The sequence below is a fragment of the Vulpes lagopus genome, chromosome 9, assembly GCF_018345385.1.
Source record: "Vulpes lagopus strain Blue_001 chromosome 9, ASM1834538v1, whole genome shotgun sequence".
NCBI classification, from domain to species: Eukaryota; Metazoa; Chordata; class Mammalia; order Carnivora; family Canidae; genus Vulpes; species Vulpes lagopus.
The window spans coordinates 19,098,631-19,113,250 of NC_054832.1; the positions used below are offsets into that span (position 1 = coordinate 19,098,631).

Below are 14,620 nucleotides of genomic sequence, written 5' to 3' on the forward strand. Positions count from 1 at the left end.
ATGATTTCTTACTCATGATTTCTCTTAATGGCAATGAAGACTCCTAGGAAGCTCAGAGGAAGAGGGATCCACTCTGAAAATCATTTCCTAGTCTTTTCAAAATCATAACTGAGTAAGCAAAACAGAGTGCTTCCATGGCTTAGGGCCCCACATTCTGTAGAACTCCCAACTCCTGGTTTCAAAGTTCTTTTTGTTCTACCAATAAGACAGCCATACACAGCCACCTCCACAAATGATCTTTCTTGTCTCTCCCATGGCAGAAGCATGGATCTAGCAGATCCAATTTAACTGTTGGCTACTTTCTTCATTCCTACAGGCCAGATGGCTTTGCCTTCCTGGGGAAATTAGTACTGGCTCTTGGGTCTGGAGTCCAGGGTAGCTAGAGTAATTATACTCATCATTTTCTGAAGGCTTACTATGTGCCAGGTTCTATGCTTTGTATTTAATGAAACAACAAGATGATAATAGCCAATCTTTAATGAGCATTTATCATGTGCCAGGCATTATTCTGAAGATTTTATGTGTACTGACTCATTTGATCCTTATAATATTTACAATTATCCTCAATCTAAAGACAAGAAAGGCCAGAAAAGTTAGTAACTTAATCAAGTCCAGATGCTAATAGCATAATTGAAATTAAATTCAGAACTCTAAATCACAGTCTCAGAGAACACTGCTTTAATTTCCATTAATATATCATAGAATAACAAAAGTTACACGTATGGTTTTTCTAAAGAAAGCAGTTTGAGAGCTGCTGAGAGCCTACGAAGTAAGCAAACTTGATAGCTGGCAGAGATCCGATGAGGATCCCTATGATTCAGTGCTTTCTCTCCCCACTGGACAAAGCTGCTTACTCTGGTGGTTGTAATTGCTGAAGGGTTCCAAATGGGTTTTCTTCGTTGGTATATAGGTGTTTTTTCTTTCTTTTCTTTTCTTTTTTTTTTTTTTTTTTTTTTACCACATGGATAATTGGTTAAAAGGAAGAATCACTGCTACCACGAAAAGAACAATTATTTAAAAAGATCTAGATTGAGCTTTATTTCAGCCATAGTTGTATCTGTCTATTTAATGTCTTATGTAGCTTTATTTCTAGGAATTTAAAAGCCTGTGTTAAAAACTACATTGAATGAATATGTTACATATATTATTTAGTGGTTAAAAATAATTTCAAAATGCTCATTGCAGTTTCTTAAATATAAACAAAATACAGAAAACTTAAAAACAGAGCAGTACAAAATACAAAAAAAAGTCAAATAGTAATTCTTCTATTTTGATTGTATAATACCTATTAAATTTCAATCTATATTTTAATATATTGGAACAAAACAAACATCTATTATAATACACATGTATCAGAACAAACCCGATGTCATTTAAAATTTGTCTATGCACAAAATCCTTTTTGAAAAATTTTAAAATAAGATTTTTAACAATATAAATTAAAGCAACTTGTTAAATGGAATTTGAAATGTATTTTTTATGATTGAGAATATAAAGGAGTTTCAAAAGTGAACTTTATGATATAATCTTTCATAATATATTTGTTCAGAATGAATTAAGGTCTACTTCAAAAATTTTCTTTTCACCAAGGCTCCTTCCACAGTTTGGCTATTGTGGACATTGCTGCTATAAACATCGGGGTGCAGGTGTCCTGGCGTTTCATTGCATCTGTATCTTTGGGGTAAATCCCCAACAGTGCAATTGCTGGGTCATAGGCAGGTCTATTTTTAACTCTTTGAGGAACCTCCACACAGTTTTCCAGAACATAAAGACTCTTAACTCTGGGAAACGAACTAGGGGTGGTAGAAGGGGAGGAGGGCAGGGGTTGGGGGTGAATGGGTGACGGGCACTGAAGGGGGCACTTGACAGGATGAGCACTGGGTGTTATTCTGTATGTTGGTAAATTGAACACCAATAAAAAATAAATTTATTATAAAAAAATAAAAAATATTTTTTTCTTTTCAAATATACTACCAAATGATGAAATTTAAAAAGTTGCTTGGGTGTTTTTGAAGTCACATCTCACTGTGACAGGAATTCGATAGTAAGAAAATGTTTGTAAACCCTGAACTCTGCTTTACTCATGCCCAAGTTCAGTCTGTGGCTCCCAGGTCCAAAACCCCACACGAGCTGCTTCTTTCTAACCTTTACCCACAACTTTGGAACCTCTTGCAAGCTTTTGTGAGTCACCTGTAAAACAAACATCCTATGGCATGGGTATTAATCCATCTCCATAAAAGCTTCCAGGAACTCTCCAGGAATCAATTCTAGAAAGTGCTTTTATGACATCCCTATTTCTTGTGGATACTCATGTACTTTATAGACCCTCAACAATAGAATATAAATGGATTTTACCACTAAAACAACAAAAAAAAAATCTCAAAACCATTGGAAAACTGGAACACGCACTGTAAAATTATTGGGAAATGATATTGCTTTAATTCCCAATAATAACAAAGAAGGGTTACATGAATGGGGATGTATCCATGTTGCTTTTGGCATGTGTGATTTGGGTTTAATGGCTTTGCCTTTAAGGAAAAACATTTAAATTGATCAAATGATGACTAATTTCCTCAACCCCTTGTTCCAAAAGCAAGGAGTCAATTTATTTCTTGGGAAACAGGGAAGAAATTCTCTCTTGGTGCCTTCACCCTTATGAAGCAAGGCTAAATACATCGTCTGGGTTATTACTCTGCTGATACCAATGCCACCAGCGTGACTCACCAAAATGTCCTAGGAGTAGTTACTGAGACCCACAAGCAAAGAATATCCAGAATCCAGAATACTCCGCTGGAATTTTATGATATAAATGCTTCAATCCCCAGGTCTCTCAACTACCCTGACCCGCAATCATGATGTTACCACTTCAAAAAGTTTAATCTTGAGGATATGTTTTCTTATGATCTCCTGTTTGGATCTGGCACCTGAAAAGGAAGGCTCTCCACTATGCTATGATTCTATTTGTCAATGATACTGTAAAACTGGCATTTCAACACCCAAAGACAAAGTTGAGCATCGTTTGAAACCTTCCTTAAGCAGTCTAGAAAGAAATTCACCAAGTTATGGAGATTAGGAAGGGAAAAAAGTATTTGGGACCACGTGGAATCTAAATACGTGAACTTCAAGGTAAATGCTATACCCAACCTTGGGTGCTAAGTCAACTCAAAAATAGCTAGAGAGAGGGACAGATTTCCAGAACATCAACAGAACTAATGGAGACTCTCCTGATGTGTCTGAGCTACCCAAGATCAACTAGAAGTCTCTGACTTTTTTAACGAAAATCCAACTCTTTAATTTGGCATGTGGATGAATGACTCAAACACAGATTTATTTCAGTTTCTCCTGAGAGGACCTCATCCTTCTGGTAATCTTTTTTTTTTTTTTTTAATTTCTTGGCTATAAAAAAAGTCATAATATTTACATGAGAAGAAGACATCTGTTGTTCCTGCCTGTTTTGCATCTATTCCCTCTTTCTTTGAATCTGTTGTTCCCCACTCTTTGTCTTTATGATTTGGGAAGGACTGAATAACAACCCTCTTCCCCTCCAGATACAGAGGTAGGAGGCAACCAAGTCTGACCAGTCAGTTTATTTCATGCCCTTGAACTCAATGACAGATTTAGGGGCATGTGACCCAAGCCAAGCCAATATGACTCAGTTCCTGGACTTTTGTTGGAATTATTGAGAAAGAGAAGCTCTCTTTTCACTCCGACTGGTTAAGCTGTAAGCTGGGAGGATGTCATTCTGGATCTGACTGGGGCCAACTCAGAGAATCTGGGTGAGCATAAGTGCAGAGCAGAAGAGAGCAAGACTTAGTCTTGATGACATTATGTGAATACTTAGATCCAGATGTGCCTGGTGCTAGACACTTCTAAAACTCCCAGCATATTAGCCAATAAATTGACCCTTTGCTTAAGTCTCTTTTACCTGCATTTCTACCCTTGACAAGCAAATCTGAATGATACAGCCTGACTACTTTATTCACAAAAACCTTGGAAATTTGTAGGTATTACTTCAGATAAAAGCCTCAGAAAAAGTAATTTAAAGAAACTAAAGCCCAGAGAAGTTGACCAGCAATTATGGTTAAAACAGAGGCCTCTCCACTGACTTCATCTCAGAATACAAGGGCATATGACCAGACCATGCGGACTATATTTTTAAAAAACTGGAAAAAATTACCTGTCAAATAGTAGGAATTTGTCAGAAGTATTCAAAAATAGGTCACTCTGGGACCAAGCTTTTCTCTAACACTTGGAGGAATTAGATCTCCTTTCTCTCTAGTATCTCCTCTGAGGTAGAAAGACTAAAATTTCTGCCCAGGCAGCATATGTAGCCAATGGGAGATATTACAAAGTTAAAACAAGGGGGGCTCTGAAACTCCTCTACCTATGGAAGAAACTCATCTGACCATAAGTCCTTCAAAGGCACCCATGCGGAAAATGGCTGTATTTCTCTGTAAAATAAAGGAACTCAACCTAAAATCAAGCTCATAGATACAGAGAACAGCTTCCTGGTTGCCAGAGGCAGGAGTTGGGCTTGAGGGGATTGGGGCGTGGATGGATAGGAGAAATGGGCGGAGATCAAAATATTTTTTAAAAAATAAAGAAAAAACCCCACAACCTAATTCCCCCTTACTCTAAAGTAGGAAGACTTTTCCTTGATCTAAACTATTCGCTAAAATATTTAAATATACTCCCCACTGCTATCCCCACACTCCCTTCCCACACCCAACACGCCTCTGTGAGGCTGAGAATTACAAAGTGTTGCTGTCCGTTAATTAATATTACTCAGTTAGACAATCGGGTGAATGAGATGTAAGCTAATTGGACTCATAAATCTCTCAGCTACAAATGTTGATGAAAAATCAATTGAGCAACACTTTGTTCATTCTTGTTTAATTGAGGCTTCTATCAAGGCTTAGTTGAAGAGGTTTTTGGCAGCCTGGAAATAATAGTGAGGGAATACAAGTTAACTTTGCTAGAAGATAAGAAGGAAATGTGGATGTGGATATATATATATATATATATATATATATATATATATATATATATATATTTGCTAACAAAGGTCTTGGCTTCAGAAAGAGCTCTTTGAGGTTTTAGACTACCAGATCAAGGCTATCAGATATACCCATCATATTCTCTGAGAAAAATACCAGTGCAGTTTTGCAAATGTGCTAAAGACATCTAATTTAAAAATAATAAATATGGAGCTCACTAATTCCATTGATAAAGCCAGTTTTGACATATCTTTATGTCAGTCTATATAATTATAATCTTTTTTTTAATAATTATAATCTTTATGAAAGACAATGAATATCCATAGGAGCCTATGTCCCTTCACGTCAACTTCTTAAATAGCATAAAAGGATAAAAAAAAAAAAAAAACAATTGTGGGGTAGTTTGAGAGTGTGATTTTTATCCTTAGTGTTTTTCTTAAAGCCTAATAAATACAACTAAATGTCAACCCTTCCATATGAAAATGTGGCTTAGCTGGTTTTATAAGGATATATGAAACATAATTCTTTGAGATTTTATACTTGTTTCTCAAACAGTTGCATAGCTATCATGTACTTTTGCTCACACATCCCATAAATCATATTAAATTAAACCAAAAAAATCCATATGACTTGTCCCAACTTTTCCTTACTCTGTGTTTATCCCAGAATAAAGCCACTCCCATATGTTCAGTCACACCAGGCTAAAGGGATCCTCATAGGATCACAAACAGGGAATTATGGAATTAGAGACTTAGCACGTCTATTGAGACAATGCCTTGGCTGGGGTTGGCAGGAGTCTCTTCCTATGTTGCTTATGTTCTATTTTCATATTCTCCATGTATCTCCAAATGCTCTCACCACTCTACTAATCTGTGCTTTCTACTCTCTGGATTGGATAAGTGAGATTTCTGCACTTTGGATGTAGTTATAGCCTGATATATGGACTACATAGCCCAGTCTCATTCAAACCCCCAGAATTAGCTCCTTCTGCTTTTTTTTTAAATGAGAACCATGATCATTTGTCAAGAAAGAAAATTTTTAACAATTTTATTACCAAATTTGAAAGATATTAGAAAGACCACTCAGGATTCTCCAGTGTCTCCCAGAGTCTCCCCCAAATAACAAGACATATCTTTTCTACTGATAATACAAATCAGACAAAAGTAATTTTTCATTATTTGATTTCACATTATCCAAACTGACAGTGTGAAAACAGGATGAACAGTTCCTAGAAACTCACTCTTTGGGAATCAGCCTTTGGCTGTTGTTCTTGAAACTTTTAATTGAAGTAAGCAGACATTTTTAGCGTTCCAACTTTCAAACAAAATCCCCAATTGTAAATGTACTTGAGAAAGGCAATAATAAAAAACCTGCCCATGATGGTATAGATATATTAAACCATCTCCTGAATGAATCTGTTGTTCACCAATTATCCCCCAAGATAAAATGAGTCAGTAAGGGAAGTCAGTAAAGTCAAACTGAGATCCCCATGGAGTAAATACCAAAATAATAATATCATGTAATTTTCCTGTGTGTTAGTCCTGGCTATTTGTCTCTTACTACCAATAGCAGCTAACATTTCTTTGGAACTTAATTTGTCCAAAGCACCGTTGTAAGTGTCTCACATGGATTCATCTCAGCTTAAGCTGAGAATACCATACCATAAAATTGGCACTGGTTGTAGCCATTAACATATGAGAAAATGATCATTTGGAGACGCTAAGTAATTGGCTTAACTAGCCATTCTGACTCCATATCCTTCATGATCCATAATACAACACTGCCTCCTCAAGGGAGGGCTCTGGTCTAATGTAACCTACATGTTGTCCATAGGGATTTGCCTAGAATCAAGTAAACGAGTGCCCAACAAAATCACCTGTGATGGGTTGCACTTACCCTGGAGTGATTCGATAACCACCCTATAGGCAGTGGCATGACGATGCACCTGCCATCGAGCACACAAGCTGGTCATTTGAATCTGATCTGCTTGAAGGTTGGTCACACCTAAAAACACTATAATGAAATAGAAACATACTTATGTCACACTAAAGACAATGCCATAAATGTCCCCAAGTCTGAAATTAACTTTATTTAATGCAATAAAATTCTAAATCAAAGTTCGCATAGCCAGTGGTAGGAAATTCATCAACTCATAATAAATTAGTACACAAAGATAATTATTTTATTACTGAAAAAAGCAGCTTGTGCAAAACATTATGTGTAATATGGTCTGTCAGATATTTGTAAACAAAAAAGGAAATATCTATTCACAGGGAAAAGACCAGATACAATGGATGGGGAATTCTGGGTAATTTTTAGTCTTCCCTCTTTATTTATTTGCGTATTCTATATATCCCACAATTAATAAATAATACTTTTATAATTAAAAAATTAAATACCATATGCACTTATCAACCACTGAAGGATGGCCTTGGCCTAAATAAAAGAAACTACAAAATGGACAAAAGGTAAGTCATACTCAAACAGGAGCAATCTCATAAGGACTGGCCTTCAAAACATGATTGAAGGAGAGTGAACACAGTTTTGAAGATGTAAAAATGAAAGATTTAACACATAAAAAATTATAAAAAATACACAGATTCCTATTTATTGTAGAACACTGTGATATACAAAAATGATTCATAGAAAGGTTTTTTGGGGAAGCAAAAAAAATAATATCTCTTCAATACAAGAAAGAAGTAAATATATCTGATGTTTATCAGTTAGACTCAAACAGAGAAAGTAGAAAATTAATGTTTACTTTCTCTAATGACTTCTGACTTTTGTCCACAACTTTTTCTTACTTTTATCTACCTCACATAATAAAAATAGTTTAAATTAGTTTTCAAAATGGTAAAAATGATCTTGTCTAATCAATATTTACATCTTCACATTGTTCCTTTCTGTTAGATCAGAGAGAGAGGACCTCTTTTCCTAAGGCCAAATCAATAAGCCCTCTTGTTCCATTAAAAAAAGGAAATCATTGATGATTTATGTCCCCATGCTAAATTTTAAAAAACATATTCAATTAATTTATTTGCCATTGTATGGGCTTTTGCTTGGCTTGGGATAAAGAAAGAAAACAAATACTAAGCCCATCTAATTTTTACTTTACGGACAGAATATAAAACAATACCATCAGCCTTTTAAAATATATTTGGGGGCACCTGGCTGGCTCAGTGGTTGAGGGTCTGCCTTTGGCTCAGGTCATGATCCTGGGGTCCTGGGATTGAGTCCCACATCAGGCTCCCTGCAGGCAGTCTGCCTTTCCCTCTGCCTATGTCTCTACCTCCTTTCTGTGTCTCTCATGAATAAATAAAATTTAAAAATCTTAAAAATATATATATATATTTGGCATAACCAACATACTTATTGAAGGAGAGAAGAGGGTTGGAACAGAAGATGGAAAGAAGCAGAGAAAAGAGGGCAGAAAGTGACAAGACAGATCAGAGAGGGAGACGAGAGACCAATTAAAAAAAAAAAAAAAACTCATCGAGACAGGAAAAAAGTGGCCCAGACAGAAAGAGTAATCTAGAAGGGAAAATGAAGATAAGCCAGTGAAGGGAAGAGATGGGGTGGGGAAAGGCACAGGAGGTTCTAAGTGCTCCTAAGGAAAGATGGTGGGATTGCTAATAATAGAACACCAGAGGGAATTCCCTTGGAGATCACCATGGTGCCCAGAGTGGCATCACTTCACCATCCAAGTACAAAAGTCAGAACCACAGGCCAAAGCCTTCCTAGATCTGTTGGGACAGATTATTTCTTCTAAGATTAAATTGATTTTGTAACCCAGCCTTTAAGGTCTTAAAGTAATCCATTAAAAAAGATCCAGGAAGCCTCTTCTAATGAAAAGCCTGGTCCTATCCAAAATGTAGGTGGCTAAACATATAGGCCTGGATTAATATAGGCCCCATTCTTGCATCATTCTATTCATCAGATTAATTATTTGATTAGGGATGAGAGTGACTTATGGGCCAAGAGTGTAAAGCACAATTATTACAATAATAATAATGGTTATTCAGCAGTGCTTGCCATATGGTAGCCACTTTTACATATTATTTCTATAAGCCTCACTATCAGCCTGTTTTCTTCATGTCAGAGTCGAGAAAACTTGAGCTCAGAGAAGTGAAGTAATTTGCTCAAGGTCACAGCTGATAAGAGGCAGATTTAAGGCTTCTACTTTTGACTATCCTTCTCAAGTGTGGGGCATGCACAGTGGATAGCACTCAGCATGATTTTAATTAGCACACAGCCACCCCATTTTTATTTTCATTATTTACATAGTATCTTAAATGTGTATTAAAAATGCTGGTCTTCTGTTGTGGATAATTATGTGGTTTTGAAAAGCATTTAAGTTAAAAAAATTTAAGTCTATTTAAAGAAATACATTAAACAGATGGTGTGGAAGGATAACAAACATGAGGAATATGGAATATACATGCTGGAGTTTGGAAAACGTTGCATTATACCATGGGAGTCTGGACGTGGTACATGCCAATGAGGAGTCCCAGATGGTGTGCAGACAGCAAGAAAACCCTTAAAAGGTAAAGAAGGAAGTCCTTTTTATATTTTTTATGGGCAACAAGTGTGTGTGTGTGTGTGTGTGTTCACGTAGGGGGGGGAAGACAAAAACTCTGAAGAAAGGCAAACTTCCCCTCCCCACCACCCAACTTTGACTGGCGTTGGCCATGTGAGGCTACAGGCTGGTTGGAAAATTTCACCTAATGTGAAAAGTGCCAACAAAGACTTTCCAGAAGGAAATCCTATCCACCACCATCAAGTGATTTGAATGCCAGGTTCTGACATTCAGCCTGCCAACCAGGACTCTGAACTCCAGCCCTGAGTGAGGAGCACACCTTTCTTTCCATGAAACACCATCGAGAAAAGGCAATGCTGAGGAAAATAAAAACCCACTGCCAAGTTGAAGCACGGCTTGTGTTACAGTGAAAACAAAGCAGCAAAACCACATGCAGGGGCTGGGGCAACAGGACATTAGCCTTACGTGTTTTCACCACGCCCGTCAGAGCGTCGCTGAAGCCTGAGGCCTGGGAAGCAAATATTTTCACATTGTAGTCCATTCCGCTGAGGAGGTTTGTGATAAGAATGGTATTAATGCCAGATCCCACAAAAGTTTCTAGGGTCGGGCCAGCAACTGAGGGAGAAAGAGTATATTTCAGTTACACCAGAACATGGAAAGATAGAAACACTCTTGACAGGAGGTGTATTTACTCGACTGTGTTTCAGTCACCCAGGATTACATAGAAGACAAACAGCAGAGTTGGGGTTTGAACTTAGCCCTGTCTGGCTCTGAGAGTTACATACCTGAATGCCATGAAAGGGCTCTTTTTAGGGAACTAATCCTTTTCTCAAATATAGTGCTTTCCCTCGTGCTTTCTTAGAGAAGCTGGTCTGCCTCACAATCCACCATCACCATGCTGTAAGGCCTTCCCAGTGGAGCTACCATATTACCATAGGCTTTGGGGCCCTTGCCAAACTAAAGAAGTCATTCTCAACTGTCCCTTTGAAGACACCCAGCCTTGTCCTCCACAGGTATGCAAGGGGCAGTAGCAACAAATTTTATCATGGACACCGTGCTCTACCTGGCCACATGGGGGTCCAGCGTAAATGTTACCGCTACCAGTTCTATCCCCTCCTTTTAGCATTTTTTTAAAGAACAAACAGATGACACTATTATTCCAAGGCCCTTGACCAGCTGGCTTCTTTGGGCCTTTACATTTTCACCTCTTTTTCAACCCAGTGGAGTCTTTGATTTAGCATTAAAAACATTCCTGGCTAAGTCCTATACAAACTTATTTACCTCTGCCTTTTCCCATCTGTGCTCCTTCGTTAAGAGTTTTGAGTTACTAACAAGTTCCTAAAATACTCCTCACTTTATTTCAGAACCCCTTCCAACAATCTGTTTCTGTATTTCCGTATGTATGTGTCATTTCAGTAGTGATTTTCGCATGCACCAAACTCTTCATTCAAATGACCACATATAACTCCTCCACTTGACTTAGAGCAAGATTTCTCAACCTCAGTGCTAGTGACATTTTGGGCAGGATAATTCCTAATTCTGGGGTGTGGGGAGCAAGTATTGTGACTTGTAGATGCCTAACAGTATTTGCCCGATGCCAACAGCAACTCCCGCCCCAAATTGTAGCAATCGAAAATCTCTCTGTTGGGCAGCAAAACTGCATCAATTGACAACCACTGGCCTCAAACAAAGCTAGGCTGTCCTAGGTTAGGTGCATAACAAGTATGTATTCTGCTGATAAACATGCCCAGTCATTTTTTAAGTAGGGTCATAACTCCATCCTTCTAATAATATCTACCCTAAAACTGACTATACAAGGAAAAACTTTTTTTTTTTCAAAAAAAGTAAGACCCTTCCCACTTCTCAAAACTAAAGATAAAATCAAAGATAGATAGAAAATCAAAAGAGAAATAATTTATCTTAAAAACCGTTTCTATCAGCAATGGCCACAATAGCCAAACTGTGGAAGGAGCCTCGGTGTCCATCGAAAGATGAATGGATAAAGAAGATGTGGTTTATGTATACAATGGAATATTCCTCAGCAATTAGAACCGACAAATACCCACCATTTGCTTCAACGTGGATGGAACTGGAGGGTATTATGCTGAGTGAAATAAGTCAATCGGAGAAGGACAAACAGTGTATGTTCTCATTCATTTGGGGAATATGAATAATAGTGAAAGGGAATATAAAGGAAGGGAAAAGAAATGTTGGGAAATATCAGGAAGGGAGACAGAACATAAAGACTCCTAACTCGGGGAAATGAACTAGGGGTGGTGGAAGGGGAGGAGGGTGGGTGTTGGAGGGGAATGGGTGACGGGCACTGAGGTGGACACTTGACGGGATGAGCACTGGGTGTTTTTCTGTATGTTGGTAAATTGAACACCAATAAAAGTTAATTTAAAAAAAAAAAAGAAAGAAAAAAAAGAAAAGCAGTAACATAAAAAAAATAATAAATAAAAAAAATAAAAAAATAAAAACCATTTCAGATGCCTAATCATGGTAATAATATTTTTTACAAAGCATTACTTACCACTAACAGGTTTGTAGACAATCCTATAGCCCTTTACGGGGGAAGATGGGGGATCCCATGTAATGCGCAACCTGTTATACCATTCATCTGAGACCCGTAGGTTTTGGGGACCAGAGGGAGGCACTGCATAGAGAAAAGGGAAAACAGTGGTTTAGTGTGGTTTTCATCTTTACAAACTATACTGTTAACAAAATATAAGCTAGCTTCTCATAATGTTAAATTATTTACAAGTAAAAATGTATTAAAAAACACAGATTTTGAGAGTCTGTGGTTCTAAAAATTAAATATATAGAAAATAAATTCTCATGATGAAACATTTTCATGTGAAGACTGCATCTCATTCAAGGTCATTCTTGTTCCTTTTTCTTCAGTTTACTATGAGTAAAACTGAATTGAATAGTGTTTATTACACATTTCTGTCTATTCACCACTGTGTTCCACTGTCAAGGTATTTTTGTACAGCAATATCAAGGGTGCTCCCACCATGGTAATGATCGTAATTATAGGAGGTAAGATTGTGGTGATTTTTTTTTTTTGCATTCACTTTCATATTGCCTGTATTGTTTGAAATTATATATTATCAACCGAAAAGCTGGGGAAGAAACTTGATTTTCTTTTTTACATAAACCAGAAAAACAGCTGGTGTGCAGTTTCCTTGTTGACCTCAGTAAATGAACTGAGCTGAGAGTGTTAATTCAGATTCAAGAAATTATCTGAATCTTGGTTTGTATATATGCATATAGTAATTACAATATATTTTAAGTCTATACTGTAGACTCACAATCTATATGCAATTTTAACTAAATCAAACAGCTTTTATATTTTCAATTGTGTACATAGGCTCTTCCCACACTTTTCAACATCCATTAATTGGTCTTTGTAAACTGGCATTGAAACATTACAACAATGTTTTGTTGCACCAACTTTATAAACTTTTTACAGTGCAATACATATCATTTTTCTGAGACAAACCAAAGGGTAACTTCTCAAGGTTCTTGCTGCCTGCCTTGGGAGCATTTGATAGGAGGTTCTTTTATATACATTTTTAATAGATGAAAAATAAACCAAGTTGTAAATCCCTTTCTTTTTTAAGTTTAAGCCAAGCTTTTGGTCCAAATTGTGTAGGATAAGTTAAACTTAAATTGCATTCTATTAACAAATATGATTGTATTTCTATTAGCATAGTTTTGTTGAAATAAAGTTTTAAAAAGAAAAAATTATACATTATCATTTACCAATATTTTTCTTTTTCTTTCTTTTTCTAACTTTTTATCAAAACAGTAAGCTATTTATGTGGACAACCTTTGTTTTTGTTTTATAAATTTTTTTTAAGATTTTTATTTATTTATTCATGAGTAACACAAAGAAAGAGAGAGGCAGAAACACAGGCAGAGGGAGAAGCAGGCTCCATGCAGGGAGCCTCACATGGGACTCGATCCCGGGACTCCAGGATCACGCCCTGGGCAGAAGGCAGTGCTAAACTGCTGAGCCACCCAGGCTGCCCTGTGGACAACCTTTGCAAACCAGTGTGCATACTGACAGGTACCACCATCATCATTTTTGTTGCTGTTGGTGGAATGGAGTTGTGTTGACTACCGTTCAAACTAAGATCATCCACGAACATCTCGAAATAATTTTACTATATAGATATTGTTACATGTGGTGGTATTTTTGCAATGAGATTTAAGTCATAGTTCTATAGTAAAAGTCTTTAAATGGTTTTTATTTGTGTGGCTGTATATATTTGCTCATTGTGGAAGCCTTTTACATATTACGCTAATTTTTGACATATGAAAGTTAAAAGTAGATCTTTGAGCCCAGGGCAACAGCAATTAGATGAAGCTCCTTTGCCTTCCCATCACCTCCTTTCCTTCTTTCCCTCCCCTCCCCACAGTAGCAGGGTTTACAGTAACTTTATGAGGTATTAGGGTGTTAAAAATAATCCCCAGCCAACTCAGAACAGCTGAATTCACTAATGCTTATTTTGAACCAGCAGCTAGGGACGACTGGGTGGCTCAGTGGTTGAGCCTGACTTCAACCCAGGGCATGATCCTGGAGTCCTGGAATTGAGTCCAACGTTGGGCTCCGTACATGAAGCCTGCTTCTCTCTTTGCCTATGTCTGCCTCTCTCTCTATCTGTGTCTCTCATGAATAAATAAATAAAATATTTTTTAAAACCCAGCAGGTACAGGATTTTAATGACTTGTACACTTAACTTGAAAAGCCACACTTAGGTGCCCAAGTACAGAATTCAGCCCTTGCCACCATTCTGCATCTAGTTGCACATAACTGCTTGGTAACTGCATTGGATTAAAGATGGGTGCATCTTTAACCTTCCTCCCAGTGGGTGGTGGAGGCAGGCCATGGCCAGCACTTCAAACCTGGGTGGGTTCTATGAACGCCTCACCCAAAAAATTACAGCAGAAGTGACACTGTACCAGTGCCACACATAGCCTTTAACTGTCCTGACAATTTCTACTTTCCACTCTTAGGCTTCTGAGTCATCACTTAAGAAACTATGACTCTCCTGCTGGAAAGAGCACACGGAGAGGC

At 37.3% G+C, this 14,620-nt stretch overlaps 1 protein-coding gene across 2 annotated transcripts in view; it reads right to left on the bottom strand.

Annotated features, from left to right (window-relative positions):
* COL14A1 (collagen type XIV alpha 1 chain) overlaps positions 1 to 14,620 on the bottom strand; it is a 217,781-nt gene that overhangs the window by 102,123 nt on the left and 101,038 nt on the right. For both annotated transcript variants that reach the window (XM_041769636.1, XM_041769637.1), the window contains exons 21-23: positions 12,068 to 12,190; positions 10,000 to 10,149; positions 6,894 to 7,010 (exon numbers count right to left, since the gene is read on the bottom strand). In XM_041769636.1, the coding sequence (XP_041625570.1) occupies positions 6,894 to 7,010; positions 10,000 to 10,149; positions 12,068 to 12,190 (390 nt within the window). The remainder of the gene's footprint in view (positions 1 to 6,893; positions 7,011 to 9,999; positions 10,150 to 12,067; positions 12,191 to 14,620) is intronic.